The sequence below is a fragment of the Oncorhynchus nerka genome, linkage group LG20 (genome assembly GCF_034236695.1).
Source record: "Oncorhynchus nerka isolate Pitt River linkage group LG20, Oner_Uvic_2.0, whole genome shotgun sequence".
Lineage (NCBI taxonomy): Eukaryota > Metazoa > Chordata > Actinopteri > Salmoniformes > Salmonidae > Oncorhynchus > Oncorhynchus nerka.
Genome location: NC_088415.1, coordinates 46768307 through 46793111, shown reverse-complemented (window position 1 = coordinate 46793111; position 24805 = coordinate 46768307). Strand labels below are relative to the sequence as shown.

At 42.4% G+C, this 24805-nt stretch overlaps 2 protein-coding genes across 3 annotated transcripts in view; one reads left to right on the top strand and one right to left on the bottom strand.

The window, feature by feature from the left end:
* The window catches only part of LOC115101915 (uncharacterized), an 89474-nt gene that overhangs the window by 23625 nt on the left and 41044 nt on the right, over positions 1 to 24805 (top strand). The gene's annotated exons all lie outside the window — the stretch shown is intronic.
* The window catches only part of LOC115102604 (RE1-silencing transcription factor-like), a 29392-nt gene continuing 7756 nt past the window's right edge, over positions 3170 to 24805 (bottom strand). For both annotated transcript variants that reach the window (XM_029622722.2, XM_029622723.2), the window contains exons 2-5: positions 21800 to 21965; positions 6160 to 6241; positions 5597 to 5942; positions 3170 to 5197 (exon numbers count right to left, since the gene is read on the bottom strand). In XM_029622722.2, coding sequence (XP_029478582.2) covers positions 3626 to 5197; positions 5597 to 5942; positions 6160 to 6241; positions 21800 to 21965 — 2166 coding nt within the window. In that variant the 3' untranslated portion in view covers positions 3170 to 3625. The remainder of the gene's footprint in view (positions 5198 to 5596; positions 5943 to 6159; positions 6242 to 21799; positions 21966 to 24805) is intronic.

Sequence of the window (24805 nt, the reverse complement as noted above, 5' to 3'; positions counted from 1 at the left end):
AGATAACTAAATACCAGGTTCACCGGTATTCACCGATGTTCTCATCTCTCGTTTCATTATGGGCATGGACACGTAGCCAACATGTGTCAGCTCGGTTCAACAATGTGTTTCATGGGCATGGACACGTAGGTTCAGCTCGGTTGTTCACCAATGTTCTCATCTCTCGTTTCATTATGGGCATGGACACGTAGCCAACATGTGTCAGCTCGGTTCACCGGTATTCACCAATGTTCTCATCTCTCGTTTCATTATGGGCATGGACACGTAGCCAACATGTGTCAGCTCGGTTCATTCACCAATGTTCTCATCTCTCGTTTCATTATGGGCATCACCAATGTTCTCATGTTCTCTCTCGTTTCATTATGGGCATGGACACGTAGCCAACATGTGTCAGCTCGGTTCACCGGTATTCACCAATGTTCTCATCTCTCGTTTCATTATGGGCATGGACACGTAGCCAACATGTATGTGTCAGCTCGGTTCACCGGTATTCACCAATGTTCTCATCTCTCGTTTCATTATGGGCATGGACACGTAGCCAACATGTGTCAGCTCGGTTCACCGGTATTCACCAATGTTCTCATCTCTCATTTCATTATGGGCATGGACACGTAGCCAACATGTGTCAGCTCGGTTCACCGGTATTCACCAATGTTCTCATCTCTCGTTTCATTATGGGCATGGACACATAGCCAACATGTGTCAGCTCAGTTTTACTCCTCTCAAACTTTATATTTTAATAGCTTTGGTGATTAAGAGTTATTTCCAAATCGGTCTCAGGAGCCAAACCCTTAATTGACAGTCTTGACTACGCTATTGCATTGGGCAGGACAAAAAAAAGCCTTAATTGAGAGGGGAGGCTGTGCTTGGTTTTTATCCCCCAAAAAACATGTTTCTAAATACCGAGTATACATGCACCAAAAGCACATTAGGCTATTAATTTTCATATGGGCAGTGTGTGTTACGGCTGGATTTGCTGAGTTTCCGCTGTCAACATTCATGCCATAACCAACTGCGTTACTGCTAAAACCAGCTTTTGGTTGGTCTTAAATATCCCTAACAGCGCTGCGGAGCATGTTTAAGGACACACCTAAAATATTTCCACCCCTTCCATCTGAGTGCAAGCGTGCGGATTATAAAACAGTTAAATTGCTGAACCTGGCGTTACATGCTGACCAGACCACTCGCATGATGATTTTGTCCACCCACACCAGATGCGATCAAGGACACTCAGGTTGAAATATCAAAATGAACTTGCAAGCGTCACAAATAGAGTCAAGTTCCATTTTAGCACCTGGCAACGCAGACGTGCCCGAGCAGTGAGGGTGCAATGATTGAATAACATGTATGTGTACATTTATTTTGTAACGCTTGTGGTGTGGTCAGCATGTACAGCGTGCATGTTGATTTTGTCCACCCACACCAGACATGATCAGAACTCGCAGGTTGAAATATCAAAACAAACTTTGAACTAACTATATTAATTTGGGGACACGTCGAAAAGCATTAAACATTTATGGCAATTAAGCTTAATAGCTTGCTGTTGCTAGTTCATTTGTCCTGGGATATAAACATTGGGTTGTTATTTTACATGAAATGTACAAGGTCCTCTACTCCGACAATTCATCCACAGATAAAAGGGTAAACCAAGTTAGTTTCTAGTAATCTCTCATCCTTTGGACTTTATATGGCGGTTGGCAACCTACTTTAAGGTGCATTACCACCATCAACTGGACTGGAGTGTGGCCCTCAGTTCATCTTTCAATCAACCACGTGGGTATATGCTCCTAATAACCAATGAGGAGATGGAAGAGGCGGGACTTACAGCGTGTCACAAATAGAACCATGTTCTATTTTAGCGCCTGGCTACGCAGGAGTGCGCGAGCAATAATTGAATAATATGTATGTGTACATTTATTTTGCAACGCGAGCGGTGTGGCCAGCATGTTAGGTATGGAAAATGCCATTGCGCTAGTTTTTTAAATTACGAAATTGCAAACTAACTTGCATTTGACACTAGCGCCGCCTTAAATCCAGACGACGATAGAGCCTTTACTGTGCACTGTTTTAATTCCTATTAGTAAAGATTTGTCTTGACTTTTAAAATCTACTACCTTTTTAATGTGGCATACCGGTGAGCAAAACCATTTTAATCTTATTGTCAAACAAGTCACTTCAATGGCGTTGTACACTACCTGCGCACGTTCATCCTCTAAAATAATTCCAGCATCCAACAGCACACCAGCCACTTGATGAAAGAAAAAAGACATCCAATAGAAAAACACCAGAAAGTGTAATGGGATTTGGCGATTGAGACACTTGTAACCTGGTTTGAGGCCCTTCATAACAGCATTTTGGGGCGGCAGGTAGCCTGGTGGTTAGAGCGTTGGGCCAGTAACCGAAAGGTTGCTGGATCGAATCCCCGAGCTGACAAGGTAAAAATCTGTCGCTCTGCCACTGAACAAGGCAGTTAAACCACTGTTCCCCGGGAGGCCCTAATTGTAAATAAGAATTTGTTCTTAACTAACTTGTGTCGTTAAATAACAGGTAAAATAAGAAGAAAAATGTTGCTTCAAGGACCGTACCGGCTCACTTTCGATCCTGCACCTCAGCTAATCAAAAGGGACATAGAATGACTCCATTGTGGCATTGGAGTCATGAAAAAGGCTAACCAATGACCCATCACCTTATGATGGGCCTCTCAGGCCTCAGGTCAAAGAAGCGACATACTAAAAAACAAACATCCAAATGGCTCCTGCCTTCCACGCATACTGTCTGCCCCCAACACTAAAACATATAAAAATGGAAAAACAAATATAAATATAAAAACGCCACTGCTGGCTTCTCTGAAGCTAAGCAGGGTTGGTCCTGGTCGCACTCGACATTGCCCTGTGGAAGGTGCCGTATTCCGGATGGGACGTTAAACGGGTATCCTGACTCTGGTCACTAAAGATCCCATTATCGTAAGAGATGGGGTTTTAACCCCGGTGTCCTGGCTAAATTCACAATCTGGCCCTCATACCATCATGGTCACCTAATCATCCCCAGCTTCCAGTTGGCTCATTCATCAGTCAACTTACCTGGTAAAATAAGGTTTGAATAAATGAAAAATAACCGTCGGTTACATTGTGCCGGCCCTAGTATAAGAGTCTCGATTTTGGAAAAGGTAGCAGTAATATCATTTACATTTAATAATACAAGTCAAATAAACATGCTATATTGAAAAGTTTTACAATTGTCGGCAAAATATATAAATTGCAATCCAAGATAGTCTTTGATTAAAGGTTAAGGATAGGAGGCACTTTCCATTGTCTGCAGTAGTAGTTATTGAACTATTTTCTTCAATGATCATAACTGATCATCTGGACATCAACTTATGTCAAGTTTGTTAGAACACAAATGTTGAACATTAGGAATCAGGTGACAGGCTGATGGCCAGGGCTCAAAGTAGTGCACTACACAGGGAATAGGGTACCATTTAGGAGGCACAGTAGTTTCCTCGTTGAACCACCTTTAGAATGGAATCTTGAACCCTGAACATTTGTGTCCCTTCATAACAGCATGTTTCTTCTTCAATGTATACAAAATATAGAAAAACAGAAAACACTGGACAACTCTCTAACAGTTAATTTGGCATCGGGTCAAAAGCCTCATCTACATTTTGAATTGGCCAACAACTCTCTAAAAGTTCAGAAAGAGCAGTCTCTATTGGTGGTACTTGTTCATTCAGGTTAGATCCAACAAGCTCTTCGCAAGTAGTTCCCTCATGCATCTCTCTAATGGTTTTTGGTCTTCCCCTGCCTCTCCCCCTTCCTCTGCTTGTGGCTTTCCTTTTGCTCCCTCTCTCCCCCACCACCTCCGGGTCGCTCTGCCTCTCTTCCTCCTGCTCCCACTGTGTTGCAGATTTGTGTTCATTCAAATTCGATCCATCAAGCTCTTTACCAACAGTTCCTGCATAGATCTTTCTGCTGGTCCCTGGTCTTCCTTTTGGTCTGCCTATTGGTCTACCTGTACTCCTCCTTTTGCTCCCACTCTCTTCTTCCCCTGGGTTGAAGTCAGAGTCACTGTTGCTCCCGCTCTCCCCCACTTCTGGGTTGAATTCTGAGTCACTGTTCTTACTCTCCACAAACTCCTCAGGGTCAAAGGTCTGTCGTTTCCTCTTCCTCCCTGCCCTGAGTGCCCTCTTCACTCTCTTCTGCCCAGTCTCTGGCTCTCCACTCTCCTCTATCATTACCTGTTGTTCAGTCTGACTCGCTGAGTTTGAGATGAGCTCCTGTCCCTCTTCCTTCTCCTTGGTCCCGTAGCAAAGGCCTGGGTGGTAGCGCTGGATGTGGCTTTTCAGACTCACGTTGTGGTTGAAGGACTTGTCACATTGCTGGCACTTGTACGGCCGCTCGCCCGTGTGGAGGCGCATGTGGGACTTGAGATGGCTCGCTTGGTTGAAGGAGCGCTGACACTCGGGGCATGTGTAGGACTTGTCCCCGCTGTGGACTAGCATGTGTCTTTCCAGGATGTGTTTTTTGTTGAACTCCATTTTACAGATGTTGCAAATGTGCTGTGTGGGCCCTCTGTGACCTTGAATGTGGCCGTCTCGGGCTTTAATGTCGCTAAATCGTTTGGGGCAGTCGGGGCATTCGTAGGGCTTTTCCACACGCGGGTGGCTCTCCTCGTGCCTTAGTTTCTCCGGCCTGCTCTGGAGCGACTTGAGGCAGTACTTGCACTCGTGCACATAGCCTGGCTTGTGGATTCTTCTGTGAATGTTAAGAGAGACCTCGTTAACGAACCGCTTGCCACAGTCCTGACAGACGAACGGCTTCACGTGCTCGCAGACGTGAGTCTTGGAGCCTTTGGTGAACGTGCCGCAATCCGGGCAGAGCGCTGGGGAATCCCCTTCGGAATCTGAGGCTAGAAGTTCACCTAACTCCACCTCCGGTTCCCACTCCCTATCAGAGCTCTCCTCCTCCTCCTTCATTTCTTCCTCCTCCTCCATTTCTTCCTCCCCCTTCATTTCTTCCTCCCCCACCTCTTTTTGTTCCTCCTCTAATAACTGACGTTTCTTCTTAATGGCTTTGTCGTCGTGAACTTCGTCGTCCAAACAAAGAGTCGTCTCAAACACCAGGGTTTGAATGTCCTCCAGACCTTTGTTGCAGATATCACCATCGTCACTCTCCAACAGAAGACCACTTTCCTCCGCAGTCTGCAAGGACAATGAACAAAAATGAGCAATCGCTACAACGAATCAGTAATAAATATTCAATGTACTTACAATTGGAGCTCTTATACCAATAGTTCCACATAACTATTGGCTAGAGAGAAACACAATGCAGATTAGGAAGGGACATCAACACCCCACAGAATCTCCCTAAATATGTAATATTCTATGGATGCATCTCAACCTATTTTGACTATGGACAAAAACACTGCCAACCTTCTGATTTCACTTAGTTTACAAATCATAGCCATAGCTGATGACAATTGTGGTTCCCGGTTTACGTGATTAACACCTCCCCATTAAAAGGTTGGTTGTTTTTATGACTTGTGTGAATTTGCATTCATGCAGTGTAAACATTGATCAGTGAAAAATGATAAAGGCTACCTTCAAGGTCTGATTATTGAAGGTGCCTGTTGAGGTGCCTGTCTGAGCATCAGTGGATGTGCCAGTTGACATGCCAGTAGTGCCGGTGGGAGCATCAGTTGTGCCAGTTGATACTTTGGCTGGTGAGGGGGACAGGTATTCAGCTGGGAGGTTAAAGGGCTGGCTCTTCCATTGGCTCCGGTGGTCACAGTGGTTGCAGAACCGGTTGATGGTGAGCAGGGTGTCTTGGATGAACTTGTCGATGTTGCAGGAGCCGCGACAGACTGGACAAGTCTTGAACAACGGAAGGAGGCAGTCTTCATAGACCACATACTTCCTCGCCATGTACACCGTGACAGAGTTTAACCTGGAAGAAGATATTTTTTAATCATAGGTTACTACCGATTGGGCTTCGCAAGCAGGCCAGACAGTGAGACCGTTCAAAAGTAATTAAGCATAGTTGCATGACACTTTTCAATTGAACAGTCGCTCATAGATTAGCAGGACAGGTGGCCTAAGTCGTTAGCCAATTCATTTAGAATAGTTCCCCACGGGCAACTTAAAAGTACAATTTAAGTTTATACCGGTTCACATCCCTGTGTGGTATGTCCTCCGTAAACCTTGTATTGACTCCTACATTCTTCTGGATTGGCTGCACTTGGATGGCTGTAAATCGAATACAGTAGCATGTTAGGTCATTTCCATGTAAAAAGACCCATGAGCACCAACGTGAAGTTCATAAGAGCATGTTGAATAGGATATCAAATGAAAGCTGAAAAGTGTGCAAAGCTGTCAAAGGCAACGGTTGGCTTACTTTGAAGAATCGAAAATCGAAAATATATTTTGATTTAACACTTCTTTGTTTTCTACATGATTCCATAAGTGTTATTTCATAGTTTTGATGTCTTCACTATTATTCTACAATGTAGAAAAATAGAGGTTGACCGATTTTAATTAGGGCCGATTTCGAGTTTTCATAACAATCTGTAATCAGCCTTTTTGGATGCCAATTACATTGCAATCCACAAGGAGACTGCATGGCAGACAGCCTGTTATGTGAGTGCAGCATCAAAAGGACCTTGTGGCTGCAAGGAGCTAAGGTAAGTTGCTAGCTAGGATTAAACTTATCTTATAAAAAAGCAATCAATCCATAATCACTAGTTAACTACACATGGTTGATGATATTACTAGGTTAATTAGCTTGTTCTGTGTTGCATATAATCAATTAACAGGCACCACTTTGATCATCGAATCACAGCCTACTTCAACTTGATAACAAAAGCACATTTGCGAAAAAAGCACAATCATTGCAATAATGTACCTAACCAAAAACATCAATGCATTTCTTAAAATCAATACACAAGTATATTTTTTTTAACCCTGCATATGTAGTTAAAAGAAATTCATGTTCGTAGGCAATATTAACTAGGGAAATTGTGTCACTTCTCTTGCGTTCTGTACATGCAGCAGTTTGGGCCGCCTGGCTTGTTGCGAACTGTTGAAAGGCCATTTGTTCCTAACAAAGACCGTAATTAATTTGCCAGAATTTTGCATAATTATGACATAACATTGAAGGTTGTGCAATGTAACAGCAATATTTAGACTTAGGGTTGCCACCCTAACGGTTCCGTATTTCACTGAAAGAATAAACATTTTGTTTTCTAAATGATAGTTTCTGGATTTTACCATATCAATGACCAAAGGCTCGTATTTCTGTGTTTATTATAATTAAGTATATGATTTGATAGAGCAGTCTGACTGAGCGGTGGTAGGCATCAGCAGGCTCGTAAGCATTCATTCAAACAGTAGCTCTTAGCAATGCTTGAAGCACAGCGCTGTTTATGACTTCAAGCCTATCAACTCCCGAGATTAGGCTGGCAATACTAATGTGCCTATAAGAACATCCAATAGTCAAAAGGTATATGAAATACAAATGGTATAAAGAGAGATAGTCCTATAAAACCTAAAACTTCTTAACTGGGAATATTGAAGACTCACGTTAAAAGGAACCACCAGCTTTCATTTGTTCTGAGCAAGGAACTTAAATGTTAGCTTTTTTACATGGCACATATTTCACTTATACTTTCTTCTCAAACACTTTTTGCATTATTTAAACCAAATTGAACATGTTTCATTATTTATTTGAGACTAAATTGATTTCATTTATGTTGTAAGGGTTACGGAACTGGTGGCAGTGAAGTCAGACGCAGAAATAGGTAATAGCCGGAGCAGTTTAATTTCAAAACCAACGGCAATAAAAAAAGAATCTACATGGGTTCAAAATCCGACGCGCACCAATAAACATGTGCACAAGCACTTACAAACAAACAATTCCACACAAGGACATGGGGGGTACAGAGGGTTAAATACACTTAACACTTAATGATGGGAAATGGAAACCACGTGTGTTGGAAAATGAGACAAAACAAATGGAAAATGAAAAGTGGATCGACGATGGCTAGAAGACTGGTGACGCTGACCGCCGAACACTGCCCGAATAAGGAGAGGAAACGACTTCGGTGGGAGTATATATATATATATATATATACACTGCTCAAAAAAAATAAAGGGAACACTAAAATAACACATCCTAGATCTGAATGAATGAAATATTCTTATGAAATACTTTTTTCTTTACATAGTTGAATGTGCTGACAACAAAATCACACAAAAATTATCAATGGAAATCAAATGTATCAACCCATGGAGGTCTGGATTTGGAGTCACACTCAAAATTAAAGTGGAAAACCACACTACAGGCTGATCCAACTTTTATGTAATGTCCTTAAAACAAGTCAAAATGAGGCTCAGTGGTGTGTGTGGCCTCCGTGCCTGTATGACCTCCCTACAACGCCTGGGCATGCTCCTGATGAGGTGGCGGATGGTCTCCTGAGGGATCTCAGACCTGGACTAAAGCATCCGCCAACTCCTGGACAGTCTGTGGTGCAACGTGGCGTTGGTGGATGGAGCGAGACATGATGTCCCAGATGTGCTCAATTGGATTCAGGTCTGGGGAACGGGCGGGCCAGTCCATAGCATCAATGCCTTCCTCTTGCAGGAACTGCTGACACACTCCAGCCACATGAGGTCTAGCATTGTCTTGCATTAGGAGGAACCCAGGGCCAACCACACCAGCATATGGTCTCACAAGGGGTCTGAGGATCTCATCTCGGTACCTAATGGCAGTCAGGCGAGCACATGGAGGGCTGTGCGGCCCCCCAAAGAAATGCCACCCCACACCATGACTGACCCACCGCCAAACCGGTCATGCTGGAGGATGTTGCAGGCAGCAGAACGTTCTCCACGGCGCCTCCAGACTGTCACATGTGCTCAGTGTGAACCTGCTTTCATCTGTGAAGAGCCATTGGCGAATTTGCCAATCTTGGTGTTCTTTGGCAAATGCCAAACATCCTGCACGGTGTTGGGCTGTAAGCACAACCCCCACCTGTGGACGTCGGGCCCTCATACCACCCTCATGGAGTCTGTTTCTGACTGCTTGAGGAGACACATGCACATTTGTGGCCTGCTGGATGTCATTTTGCAGGGCTCTCGCAGTGCTCCTCCTTGTACAAAGGTGGAGGTAGCGGTCCTGCTGCTGGGTTGTTGCCCTCCTACGGCCTCCTCCACGTCTCCTGATGTACTGGCCTGTCTCCTGGTAGCGCCTCCATGCTCTGGACACTACGCTGACAGACACAGCAAACCTTCTTGCCACAGCTCGCATTGATGTCCCATCCTGGATGAGCTGCACTACCTAAGCCACTTGTGTGGGTTGTAGACTCCGTCTCATGCTACCACTAGAGTGAAAGCACCGCCAGCATTCAAAAGTGACCAAAACATCAGCCAGGAAGCATAGGAACTGAGAAGTGGTCTGTGGTCCCCACCTGCAGAACCACTCCTTTATTGGGGGTGTCTTGCTAATTGTCTATAATTTCCACCTGTTGTCTATTCCATTTGCACAACAGCATGTGAAATGTATTGTCAATCAGTGTTGCTTCCTAAGTGGACAGTTTGATTTCACAGAAGTGTGATTGACTTGGAGTTACATTGTGTTCCCTTTATTTTTTTGAGCAGTGTGTGTGTGTGTATATACGTATATATATATATACTAAAATCGGTACCGGCGTTGAAACATAATCAGTCGACCTCTAGTAGAAAATAGTACAAATAAAGAAAAACCCTTGAATGAGTAAGTGTCCAAACTTTTGATTGGTACTGTAGACATGAACAATTTTTCCATCCAAAGAAATTGGAATAAGCAAAGGCTTTGATTTCCTGCCTAACAGATGGAAAAGGGGTCTTAGAAAAAGTCTTAAGGTATTAGAAATACATCAAAGAACAATGTTAAAGTAAAGATCCCTGCCAACTAAAACACCTATTTATACTGAACAAATATAAACATGTAAAGTGTCGATCACACGTTTCATGAGATGAAATAAAATATCCCAGACATTTTCCAGATGCACAAAAAACGTATTTCTCTCAAATGTTGTGCACAAATTTGTTTACATCCCTGTTAAGAGCATTTCTCCTTTGACAAGATAATCCACCTGACAGGTGTGGCATATCAGGAAGCTGATTTAAACAGCATGATAATTACACAGGTGAACCTTGTGCTGGGGACAAGAAAAGGTCACTCTAAAATGTGCAGTTTTGTGACAATGCAATGTCACAGATGTCTGAAGTTGAGGTAGCATGCTGACTGCAAGAATCTCCACCAGAGCTGTTGCCAGAATGTTACGTTAATTTCTCTACCATAAACTGCCTCCAATGTCGTTTTAGAAAATTTGGCAGTATGTCCAACCGGCCTCACAACTGCAGACCACAGATAACCACGCCAGCCCAGGACCTCAATCTGGCTTCTTCACCTGCGGGATCGTCTGAGACCAGCCACCTGGACAGCTGATGAAACTGTGGGTTTGCACAACCGAAGAATTTCACAAACTGTCAGAAACCGTCTCAGGGAAGCTAATCTGCGTGCTCGTCATCTTCACCAGGTTCCTGACCTGACTGCAGTTCAGCATCGTAACCGACTTCAGTGGGCAAATGTTCACCTTCCATACTGGAGAAGTGTGCTCTTCAAGGATTAATCCCAGTTTAAAATGTAGATGGCAGACATTGAATGGCGTCATGTGGGCAAGCGGTTTGCTGATGTCAACTGTTTTTAACAGAGTGCCCCATGGTGGGGTTATGGTAAGGGCAGGCATAAGCTACAGACAACGAACACAATTGCATTTTTTGAATGCACAGAGATAACGTGACAAGATCCTGAGGCCCAATGTCGTGCCATTCATCCCCCGCCATCATCTCATGTTTCAGCATGATAATGCACAGCCGACAGCCCCATGTTGCAAGGATCTGTACACAATTCCTGGAAGCTGATGTCCCAGTTCTTCCATGGCCTGCATACTCACCAGACATGTCACCTATTGAGCATATTTGGAATGGTCTGGATTGTGTACGACAGTGTGTTTCAGTTCCCTCCAATATCCAGCAACTTCGCACAGCTATAGAAGAGTGGGACAACATTCCACAGGCCATAATCAACAGCCTGATCAACTCTATGCATTGGAGGTCAAATCACATTTTATTTGTCACATACACATGGTTAGCAGATGTTAATGCGAGTGTAGCAAAATGCTTGCGCTTCTAGTTCCGACCATGCAGTAATATCTAACAAGTAATCTAACCTAATAATTTCACAACAATGTGCTGCATGAGGCAAATGGTGGCCACACAAGATAGTGACTGGATTTCTGGTATCTGACCAACAGATGCATATCTGTATTCACAGTCATGTGAAATCAATAGATTAGGGCCTAATGAATTTATTTAAATGTACTTATATGAACTAACTCATTCAAATCTTTGAAATTGTTGCATGCTGCGTTTTTATATTTTTGTTCAGTGTAAGTTTAGGACAATTCTTTCTGCCTTCTGAGTTTAAGTAACATTGCCTTGTGCCTTAATTCCATTACCAAAAACCCACATTACTTTTAAGACATTTTATAATTTCTCCCCCTCATGAGGAAGGATAAAGTTCACACATCAAGTAGTGTTTTTACTGATATAAATGTTGTTTATTAATTATTGAAGCTGCAATATGTAATAGATCTGTCATTCTCATTGACAACAAGTCTAAGAAGCACTAGATCTGTTCTACGTATGCTATATCTATGCTTCCCGTTAAGTTTAATTTTACTTTAGATTTTTTACACCAGATTCAAACAGCTGAAAATACAATAATTGTGAACACAGAAAAGTTGAGTTTACAGTCCTGTACAGTAGAGGAGAATGGCATAAAATTCAGTAACTACACAGTAGAGCACACGAGTTGAATATACTAATGTATTGTACTGAACTATACTCTTCTGTGCGGGGCTCAATTTGGCCTTTTTCAACATTACAAACCAAAATCTGTCTTTTCGATATACAGATGTTCTATTTAGTTTATTATGCCCCTTCATTAGAATTTTCTAAATAGATTAACAATTGTACATTGAACACTGCATGGGGATGAATTATGGCCAGGACATCAGTTTGATGAGGAGGCCTAGGCTGAATGATTCTGATGAAAATACGCTCTGTTTTTATCAAACTAATGTTTTTGCATATATTTTCAGTGCTGAACCGGTCTGTTGGGGGGGGGGGGGTGTAATTGGCCGATTTTTATATATATTTGTAATAATGACAATTACAACAATACTGAATTGACCCTTTTTATTTTAACTTAATATAATATATAAATATTTAATGAAAACATGTTCAATTTGGTTTAAATAATGCAAAGTGTTGGAGAAGTAAAAGTGCAATATGTGCCATGTAAAAAAGATAACGTTTAAATTCCTTGCTCAGAACATGAGAACATATGGAAGCTGGTGGCTCAATATTCCCAGTTAAGAAATTTTAGGTTGAGGTTATTATAATGTGTCTACTTTCTCTCTATACCATTTGTATTTTATATACCTTTGACTATTGGATGTTCTTATAGGCACATTAGTATGGTCAGCCTAATATTTTTTATTTCCTTTATTTAACTAGGCAAGTCAGTTAAGAACACATTCTTATTTTCAACGACGGCCTGGGAACAGTGGGTTAACTGCCTGTTCAGGGGCAGAACGACAGATTTGTCAGCTCGGGGGTTTGAACTTGCAACCTTCCGGTTACTAGTCCAACGCTCTAACCACTAGGCTACCCTGCCGCCCCAGTTGATCGGCTTGAAATCATAAACAGCGCTGTGCTTCAAGTATTGCTAAGAGCTACTGTTTGAATGAATGCTTACGAGCCTGCTGCTGCCTACCCCTGCTCAGTCAGACTGCTCTATCAAATATCAAATCATAGACTTAATTATAATAAACAGACAAATGCGAGCCTTAGGTCATTAATATGGTCAAATCTGGAAACTATCATTTCGAAAACAAAACGTTTATTCTTGCAGTGAAATACGGAACCGTTCTGTATTTTATTGAACGGGTGGCAACCCTAAATCTAAATATTGCTGTTACATTGCACAACCTTCAATGTTATGTCATAATTATGTAAAATTCTGGCAAATTATTTATGGTCTTAATTAAATTATTATTTACACAGTTCGCAACGAGCCAGGCGGCCCAAACTGTTGCATATACCCTGACTCGGCATACACTGAACACAAGAGAAGTGACACAATTTCCCTAGTTAACAATGCCTGCTAACATGAATTTCTTTTAACTAAATGTGCAGGTTTAAAAATATATATACTTCTGTGTATTGATTTTAAGAAAGGCATTGATGTTTATGGTTAGGTACATTTGTGCAACTAAGTTTTTTTTTCATCATCACCCGTTTTGGCAAAGTTGAAGTAGGCTGTGATTCAATGATAAATTAACAGGCACCGCATTGATTATATGCAACGCAGGACAAGCTAGTTATCCTAGTAATATCATCAACCGTGTAGTTAACTGGTGATTATGTAAAGATTTATAAAAAACGATCATATAAGTTTAATGCTAACTTGCAACTTACCTTGGCTCATTGCAGCCACAAGGTCCTTTTGACACTGCACTCGCGTAACAGGGGGTCACCCTACCACACAGCTTCCTCATGGATTGCAATGTAATCGGCCATAATCAGCATCCAAAAAGGCAGATTACTGATTGTAAAACTTGAAATCGGCCCTATGTAATCAGCCATGCCGATTAATCAGTCGACTTCTACCCTGCCCATTTCTACAATTTCGCTTCTTAAAATCTGATTTTAAGCCTAACCTTTAACCTTAAATTAAGACCAAAGAGCAAATGTTTGTTTTCATGAATGTTTAGGATATAGCCAATGTTGACTGTGGCAACTAGTGACAACAGCAATGACTCAATTAGCCTAGTTAGCTAGCTTCTCTCAGTTTAATGCAGTCATAACAGGTAGTATGTAATCGGATGGGATGATAAACTAGCAAGAAGTTAGTCTAGAGCGAGTTAAGTGGTTGCTGTTAACATCTCTGCCGCCTTGCCTCTCACATTCACATCACATGGTCCTTCCCCTGCTCCCTAGTAGCAGCTGAGCTCTGAGGCTCTCTATCCATAGCTCTGGTTAATAAAGTTGCAAAAACAATACTTTTCTGATGCTTCCTTGACTCAAATCGGGGACGGGTCTAGTTGTCCTTAAGTCCGTTCTGAATGGTTTTCAAAAACAAACGTATGCATATTGGGTTCGGGGCTTTCCTGTGTCCATTTCAGAACAGGACCTCTAACCAGGGCTCGCAATTAAGGGGGACGACTGGGGACGATTTCTTTTTAATTATGTTGGGACAGTTGTGGGACGATAGGCCAGAAAAATATAAAATGCATACAACAGTGGTTCTAGTAAAAAAAATATTTAACTAGGAAAGTCAGTTAAGAACAAACCCTAATGACGCTGGGCCAATTGTACGCTGCCCTATTGGGACTCCCAATCATTGCCGGTTGTGATACAGCCTGGAATCCAACCAGGGTCTGTAGTGACGCCTCTGGCACAGATGCGGTGCCTTAGACCGCTGCACCACTCGGGAGCCCAGTAAAATGTTTAAACACAAAGACAAGACTCACAAAATTTAGCTTAAAAGTTTATTAACTATGAATAATTCACATTACAAGCGCAGCAATGTGTTGTCTCGTTCATATGCATGAAAGTTTAAAATGCTATTACACGAGAACACCATTCTCAAACGTGCACCTGATGCAAGCGGTTTTTATAATGTGACAGATGGATATACAGCCTAATGGTAGAATATAAGAGGGAATATCTGTGAAGATACAACAATATGATTGTGCCTTACTGCCTTTGGAAAGTAGAAATGCTGGTTTCCATGGTAATAATTAGGAAATATTCAGGGGTTTTTCTATGGACGGATTTTGGCTATAGGCTATTAAAAGCAAGGTAAGCTTGGCTGTGTAAAACGTCTAGGTTTCAAACAATGATATGGCTGGCTATGTGTCATATGTAATTATTTAGGTTATGGAAAGGTGTAATATTAGAATATCATTCCAATGTTGGGCAAATAGGCCTATTAGAATGCACATTTTACTCTCTCCCAGCCTGTCTGCGGGCCCGCCGGCCCTGAGTTGAGGTTTTGTGTGCTGGGAGTTGCTGTGGCATTTGCATTATCTATAGACTATGGCTAGCTACTAAGGTATTCTAGAGAATATGGTTGTATCTCCCTGACCTGAAACCGAATGCACACTATAAAATGTGCTAAGTATTTCTGCCTCACGCAGCAACACTGCCTGGCTGGGGGCTGTGGATACGCATGTGAAGAGCTGAGTGACAGATTCATTAACTTACTTGAAACGGAAGTCTACTGTGGTGAGACTTTGTCCTTGTGTTTCTTGGCTATTCACATCGTTTTGTTCACAAGCTAGGTTTTTCTATGCTTGAGTTTCAACCGTTAGGGAAGAGAAGACAACGCTTCTACTAGTCAGACCCTCAATCTCACAGTTACAAACACGACTCGAATCGCATTACCACGGTAACCTCCTGTCCCGTGTACATTTTCTCATGTGATATGTTGGTTAAAAAATGAAATGCAACAATATACCACATTACTTTTTACTAGTAATACATTTGTTTTAATAACATTACAAATGCTCATCTGTTTTTTTGTTTTGTTGGTGTAATTTTCAGTGGTGTAAAGTACTTAAGTAAAACACCTTTACTATTTATATTTGACAACTTTTACTTCACTACATTTAGCTCCCGAGTGGCGCACCGGTCTAATGCACTGCATCTCAGTGCTAGAGGCGTCACTACAGACCCTGGTTAGATCCCGGGCTGTATTGGCCCAGCGTTGTCCGGGTTAGAGGAGGGTTTGGCCGGGGTAGGCAGTCATTGTAAAATAAGAATTTGTTCTTAACTGACTTGCCTGGTTTAAATAAAATAATGTACTTTTGAATGCTTAGCAGGACAGGAAGATGGTCCAATTCACACACTTATATATATACACACACACGTCTGGCACTGCAGGATTTGAGTCCCTGGCGGCGTAGTGTGTTACTGATGGTAGGCTTTGTTACTTTGGTCCCAGCTCTCTGAGGGTCATTCACTAGGTCCCCCTGTGTGGTTCTGGGATTTTTGCTCACCGTTCTTGTGATCATTTTGACCCCACGGGGTGAGATCTTGCGTGGAGCCCCAGATCGAGGGAGATTATCAGTGGTCTTGTATGTCTTCCATTTCCTAATAATTGCACCCACAGTTGATTTCTTCAAACCAAGCTGCTTACCTATTGCAGATTCAGTCTTCCCAGCCTGGTGCATGTCTACAATTTTGTTTCTGGTGTCCTTTGACAGCTCTTTGGTCTTGGCCATAGTGGAGTTTGGAGTGTGACTGTTTGAGGTTGTGGACAGATGTCTTTTATACTGATAACAAGTTCAAACAGGTGCCATTAATACAGGTAACGAGTGGAGGACAGAGGAGCCTCTTAAAGAAGAAGTTACAGGTCTGTGAGGGCCAGAAATCTTGCTTGTTTGTAGGTGACCAAATACTTATTTTCCACCATAATTTGCAAATAAATTCATTAAAAATCCTACAATGTGATTTTCTGGATTTCTTCTCATTTTGTCTGTCATAGTTGAAGTATACCTATGATGCAAATTACAGGCCTCATCTTTTTAAGTGGGAGAACTTGCACAATTGGTAGCTGACTAAATACTTTTTTGCCCCACTGTATTTGATACACTGCCGATTTTGCAGGTTTTCCTACTTACAAAGAATTTAGAGGTCTGTAATTTTTATCATAGGTACACTTCAACTGTGAAAGACGGAATCAAAAAAAAAAATCCAGAAAATCGCATTGTATGATATTAATTAATTTGCATTTTATTGCATGACATAAGTATTTGATCACCTACCAACCAGTAAGAATTCCGGCTCTCACAGACCTGTTAGTTTTTCTTTAAGAAGCCCTCCTGTTCTCCACTCATTACTTGTATTAACTGCACCTGTTTGAACTCGTTACCTGTATAAAAGACACCTGTCCACACACTCAATCAAACATACTCCAACCTCGCCACAATGGCCAAGACCAGAGAGCTGTGTAAGGACATCAGGGATAAAATTGTAGACCTGCACAAGGCTGGGATAAGCTACAGGACAATAGGCAAGCAGCTTGGTGAGAAGGCAACAACTGTTGGCGCAATTATTCGAAAATGGAAGAAGTTCAAGATGACGGTCAATCACCCTCGGTCTGGGGCTCCATGCAAGATCTCACCTCGTGGGGCATCAATGATCATGAGGAAGGTGAGGGATCAGCCCAGAACTACACGGCAGGACCTGGTCAATGACCTGAAGAGAGCTGGGACCACAGTCTCAAAGATAACCATTAGTAACACACAACGCCGTCATGGATTAAAATCCTGCAGCGCACAGAAGGTCTCCCTGCTCAAGCCAGCGCATGTCCAGGCCCGTCTGAAGTTTGCCAATAACCATCTGGATGATCCAGAGGAGGAATGGGAGAAGGTCATGTGGTCTGATTAGACCAAAAAGCTCTATTTTTGTCTCAACTCCACTCGCCGTGGTTGGAGGAAGAAGGATGAGTACAACCCCAAAAACACCATCCCAACCGTGAAGCATGGAGGTGGAAACATCATTCTTTGGGGATGCTTTTCTGCAAAGGGGACAGGACGACTGCACCGTATTGAGGGGAGGATGGATGGGGCCTTGTATCGCGAGATCTTGGCCAACAACCTCCTTCCCTCAGTAAGAGCATTGAAGATGGGTTGTGGCTGGGTCTTCCAGCATGACAACGACCCAAAACACACAGCCAGGGCAACTAAGGAGTGGCTCCGTAAGAAGCATCTCAAGGTCCTGGAGTGGCCTAGCCAGTCTCCAGAGCTGAACCCAATAGAAAATCTTTGGAAGGAGCTGAAAGTCCAGCGACAGCCCCGAAACCTGAAAGATCTGGAGAAGGTCTGTATGGAGGAGTGGGCCAAAATCCCTGCTGCAGTGTGTGTAAACCTGGCAAGAACTACAGGAAATGTATGATCTCTGTAATTGCAAACAAAGATTTCCGTACCAAATATTAAGTTCTGCTTTTCTGATGTATCAAATACTTATGTCATGCAATAAAATGCTAATTAATTACTTAAAAATCATACAATGTGATTTTCTGGATTTTTGTTTTAGATTCCGTCTCTCACAGTTGAAGTGTACCTAGGATAAAAATTAGACCTCTACATGCTTTGTATGTAGGAAAACCTGCAAAATCGGCAGTGTATCAAATACTTGTTCTCCCCACTGTGTGTGTGTGTATATATATATATATATATATATATATATATATATACACACACACACACTGCTCAAAAAAATAAAGGGAACACTTAAACAACACAATGTAACTCCAAGTCAATCACAGTTCTGTGAAATCAAACTGTCCACTTAGGAAGCAACACTGATTGACAAATGTCACATGCTGTTGTGCAAATGGAATAGACAACAGGTGGAAATTATAGGCAATTAGCAAGACACCCCCAGTAAAGGAGTGGTTCTGCAGGTGGTGACCATAGACCACTTCTCAGTTCCTATGCTTCCTGGCTGATGTTTTGGTCACTTTTAAATGCTGGTGGTGCTTTCACTCTAGTGGTAGCATGAGACTGAGTCTACAACCCACACAAGTGGCTCAGGTAGTGCAGCTCATCCAGGATGGCACATAAATGCGAGCTGTGGCAAGAAGGTTTGCTGTGTCTGTCAGCGTAGTGTCCAGAGCATGGAGGCGCTATCAGGAGACGTGGAGGAGGCCGTAGGAGGGTAACAACCCAGCAGCAGGACCGCTACCTCCGCCTTTGTGCAAGGAGGAGCAGGAGGAGCACTGCCAGAGCCCTGCAAAATGACCTCCAGCAGGCCACAAATGTGCATGTGTCTGCTCAAACGGTCAGAAACAGACTCCACGAGGGTGGTATGAGGGCCCGATGTCCACAGGTGGGGGTTGTGCTTACAGCCCAACACCATGCAGGATGTTTGGCATTTGCCAGAGAACACCAAGATTGGCAAATTCGCCACTGGTGCCCTGTGCTCTTCACAGATGAAAGCAGGTTCACACTGAGCACATGTGACAGAGTCTGGAGACGCCATGGAGAACGTTCTGCTGCCTGCAACATCCTCCAGCATGGCGGTGGGTCAGTCATGGTGTGGGGTGGCATTTCTTTGGGAGGCCGCACAGCCCTCCTTGTGCTCGCCAGCGGTAGCCTGACTGCCATTAGGTACCGAGATGAGATCCTCAGACCCCTTGTGAGACCATATGCTGGTGCGGTTGGCCCTGGGTTCCTCTTAATGCAAGACAATGCTAGACCTCATGTGGCTGGAGTGTGTCAGCAGTTCCTGCAAGAGGAAGGCATTGGTGCTATGGACTGGCCCGCCCGTTCCCCAGACCTGAATCCAATTGAGCACATCTGGGACATCATGTCTCGCTCCATCCACCAACGCCACGTTGCACCACAGACTGTCCAGGAGTTGGCGGATGCTTTAGTCCAGGTCTGGGATCCCTCAGGAGACCATCCGCCACCTCATCAGGAGCATGCCCAGGCGTTGTAGGGAGGTCATACAGGCACGTGGAGGCCACACACACCACTGAGCCTCATTTGGACTTGTTTTAAGGACATTACATCAAAGTTAGATCAGCCTGTAGTGTGGTTTTCCACTTTAATTTTGAGTGTGACTCCAAATCCAGACCTCCATGGGTCGATAAATTTGATTTCCATTGATAATTTGTGTGATTTTGTTGTCAGCACATTCAACTATGTAAAGAAAAAAGTATTTAATATGAATATTTCATTCATTTAGATCTAGGATGTGTTATTTTAGTGTTCCCTTTAATTTTTTGAGCAGTGTGTATATATCTTTTTTTTTACATTTAACTAGGCAAGTCAATTAAGAACAAATTCTTATTTACAATGACAGCCTACCCCGGCCAAACCCTATAACATGCTGACCAGACTGCTCGCTTCGCAAAATAAATGTATAGAAACGTTATTCATTCGTGCTTCTACACCTGCATTGCTTGCTGTTTGGGGTTTTAGGCTGGGTTTCTGTACAGCACTTTGAGATATCAGCTGATGTACGAAGGGCTATATAAATTGATTTGATTTGATTGCACACACTGCTCGCGAGCATCTGTGTGGCCAGGGGCTAAAATGGAAATGGTTCTATTCGTGACGCTCAACGCACTGCAAGTCCGGCCTCTCCCGTCTCCTCATTTGTTTTTTAGGAGCATATATCCACGTGACATCTCCTCATTGGCTTTTAGGTGCATATACCGACATGAGTGATTGAAAGATGAATTTAAGTCCACACTCCGGTCGGTTGTAGTAATGCTGTAAAGTTGGTTGCCAACCACCATATAGAGTCCAAAGACGAAAAAGAAACCTGAAGGAAGGAAAGATGATGAGAAATGAATTCGGTTTACCAGATTAATTGTCTGAGTAGAGGACATTGTGCACTTCAGATAAAATAACAACCCAATGTTTATATACCAGGGCAAATTAGCTAGCAACAGCAAGCTAGCTAGGTAAAATGCCATAAATGTTAAATGCTTTTTGACCTGTCCCCAAATTAATATAATTGGCTCAGCTTTGTTGTTGATATTTTAACCTGCGTATCCTGATCGTTTCTGGTGTGCGTGAACAAAATCCATTTTCACGCGTGCGGTTTGGTCAGCATATAACGATGCTGGGCCAATTGTGCACCGCCCTATAGGACTCGAATCGAACCAGGATCTGTAGTGACACCTCTAGCACTGAGATGCAGTGCCTTAGACTGTTGTGCCACTCGGGAGCCCCAACAGAACATCCCTGGCATCTCTATTGCCCCTGATCTGACGGACTCACTAAACACAAATGCTTCATTTGTAAATTATGTCTGAGTGTTGGAGTACGCCCCTGGCTATCCGTAAATAAATAAAAACAAGAAAATGGTGCCGTCTGGTTTGCTTAAAATATGGAATTTGAAATGGTTTATACTTTTACTTCTGATACTTAAGTATATTTTAGCAATTACATTTTGGGATATTTTGGCTCTGAAAAAATGGTTAACAATTACTACGTTTGTAATATACACTGTATCTGTCTCCGAAATGGACCAATTACTTTAAAAGCACTGCAAATGACCTAGACCTATGTTGGCTTATTTAAACATTAAAGAAACAAGTATTTTAATTTTGGGATGGTTGAAGTTCGGTTTGACAGTTGAAATTGCACTTTGGGTCGGTGAGGGGGGGGGAATTGTTGCGAGCCCTGCCTCTAATCCCCTTCACCATTTTGTCCTCATCATTGAGATTATTCAAATTCAATCATGAAAGTCTTTAAAGTGATTTAAAAAGGGACAATAGATCACTGAGTACCAGGCCATTAGCAAATTGGGTAGGCCACCCATCAACTGCATTCACTTGCAGAGTTTTGGAAGGGATTACATTGACTGCGGTCATGATTTGTGACTGGCGGTATTTTTTTATTACCTTTATTTAACTAGGCAAGTCAGTTAAGAACAAATTCTTATTTTTAATGACGGCCTAGGAACAGTGGGTTAACTGCCTGTTCAGGGGCAGAATGACAGATTTGTACCTTGTCAGCTCGGGGATTTGAACTTGCAACCTAACCACTAGGCTACCCTGCGGTCACCGTGATGGTCCTAGTGTCTACCGAGCAATTGCCCTACACATCAATTCATTTCAGCTGTATTTGAAAAGAAGTGAACTATTCTACAAAAGATACAAGCCATATGTCTCACCTTTGTTTGTATTTTTTCCTCTGTAATAATAAGCCTGTGTTGACACGTTGTGTTTTAACGGTACCAGAACGGGTCTTGGAGGTGATGGTACCATAATGTTGCATACTGAGGGTGGTTCATATTGGCATCCCTCATCTTTTGTCACACCCGACGTCGTGTGTTCCACCTAAAAACAAGTACAATGTAAACAGGGGTTAGGAATATTTGCCTAGATATGCCAGCTATTTTCTGTATACTTTGCCGACGGTACAACGTCGAACTTCAAGTTCAGCCTTTTTCGCAAATCCCATCTCCACTTGAGTCAAGTTGGTGAAACACTCGTCTGTAATATGAACACTGCAGATACTAGTTTCTGAAGTAACTTGAACCTTTTCATCCGGCTTAATGTTACACTCAGCAAGAAACAGCATCCACTCCAGTAGGAGCCAAGGGTCTTGAGGAAGGCTGTGTTGAAATGTTAATGAATTCTTGGCACATCCTGTTACCGAACAAGACCACTGAGTACCAGGCCATTCGTGAGGGCCGTTAGCAAGTTTGGTAGGCTACATCAGCGCCATTCATTTGCGCAGTTTTGGATGGGATTACATTCTAATATTTAATGTTCAATACGCACAATAAATTGACTGGTGAGCTAATGTGGCTCATTTCAGTGGATTCAAGAGTCTGTGTAACCAATCTCTACATAGTTGTGTTCCGTGGGTGTCACTGAGTACGCTGATACCCCATTTCATGGGTGCACACTATAGGTAAGCTATACAGTCCCATATGAATGTTTATCACACACAATAGTTTGACTGGTAGTCTATGAATGTCCAATGCACACAATAGACTGACTGGGGAGGTGATTTCCTACAATCAAAATCCTGCTATGACACTAATATGTGTAAACTCTTTGGAATTATATGTGGGTGTCACTGAGTTTCATGGGTGCACTCCATAGGTAACGTTGTACAGTGCTGTGAAAAAGTATTTCCCCCTTTCTGATTCTCTATTTCGGCATATAGTTTTTTTATACTGAAACGGATCTTTTACAAATAAATAAAAAATGTATACTTTTATTTAATAAACAAAGTTATGCAACACCCAATTGTTTGCCTCTTCGCCAGGCATAATAGGACCCATGTCGGCCAAAAAGCACCTGGATGATCATCACGACTATTGGAAGAATGTTCTATGGACAGATGATTCAAAAGTATACCTTTTTGGATGAGATGGGTCCCATTATGCCTGGCTAAAACCAGACACTGCATTCCACAGTAAGAACCTTATACAAACGTTCAAGCATGGTGTTGGTAGTGTGATGGTTTGGGGATGCTTTGCTGTCTGGGGACCTGCACGACTTGCCTTAACAGAAGGAACCATGAATTCTGCTCTGTATCTGAGAATTCTACAGGAGAATTTCAGGCCATCCGTCTGTGAGCTGATGCTGAAACGCAGCTGGATCATGCAGCAAGACAATGATCCAAAACACACAATCAAGTCTACATGAAAATGGCTAAAAAGCATGACATTTTACATTTTGGAATGGCCTAGTGTGGCAAGTCACACTAGAATGTCACACGAGCAGTTCATGCTTGAAAACCCACAAATGTTGCTGAGTTACAGCAGTTCTGCATGGAAGAGTGGGCCAAAATTCCTCCAGCACGATGAGAGACTGCTCAACAACTACAGGAAGCGTTTGGTTGGAGTCTTTGCAGCTAAAGATGGCACAACCAGTTATTGAGTGTAAGGGTGCTTTTACTTTTTCACACAGGGGCATTGAGTGTTGCATAACTTTATGAAATAAAGGAAGTGTTATTTGTTCACTCGGGTTACCTTTATCTAATATTTGGTTTTGGTTGAAGGTCTGATAATTCAATATCAAAAATATGCAACAGTAGAGAAAATTAGAAAGGGGGCAAATACATATACAGTGCTGCGAAAGTATGCCCCCAAAGGAATTATGCAGAACTTTTTTTTTTGTTCCTGTCAAATTAAGGAAGTTATATAAGATACTTGTTTAGCATTATCTAGTCCAAATATGACATTCCATAATTTTTATGCATTTGAATCAGTATCAATGGGGGACTTATTTGGAAGGCAAATCACAAATTCCACTATTGTGGCTAATACTTATTGTGGCACCAGATGTCTCCACGCTAGCTTCACATAGGTGCACATCATTCAAATTTGTATTTCAGTCCATTTACGAGTTGTCAATTTATTCATTGTCCTTTGTTAAAATGTGCCTATTTGGAAATCTGATCCTATTTCTGATTGTCTTAACTTGCCATCACTGGAGCTTCTCAAAGTAATTTTATCTTGCTTCAAACAGCAAGTAAACAAAGTCTGTTTTTACATCCATTGAGAATGAAAATAGTTCCTCAACGTAGCCCATTTTAAAAAACAGCTCTCGCCAAATGTCAAATCAAATTTATGTCACATGCGCCGAATACAACAGGTGTAGTAGACCTTACCGTGAAATGCTTACTTACAAGCCCTTAACCAACAATGCAGTTCCCTATTTTCTTAAGAAAATAGACTAAATAACTCAAATAAAAACACAATAACAATGAGTCTATATACAGGGGGTACCGGTACCGAGTCAGTGTGTGGGGGGGTACAGGTTAATCGAGGTAATTTCTACATGTATGTTGGTAGAGTGACTATGCATAGATAATAAAAGTGAGTAGCTGCAGCATTAAAAAGGTGGGTGTCAATCCAAATAGTCCAGGTGGCCATTTCATTAATTGTGCTCTGATCTGCTGGAAACATCATAAAAATAGGCCTCCCGGATTAATTATCATCCCTTGCGCAAATAACCTACAGCAGTGTCTGTCTGTCCGGAGCTCACTGGCATGGGAAACTGAGGGCCCAGAGTATTTTATACAATGTTGCAAGTTTGCTAGCAAGAGCTTCCCACCAGACCAAGTTAATACAATGTTTCAAGTTCCTTGAGGACAGCCCATGCATAACCAATGTGATTTATCGGATATTTATTTTTATATCAGGATATTTTCTACCTGC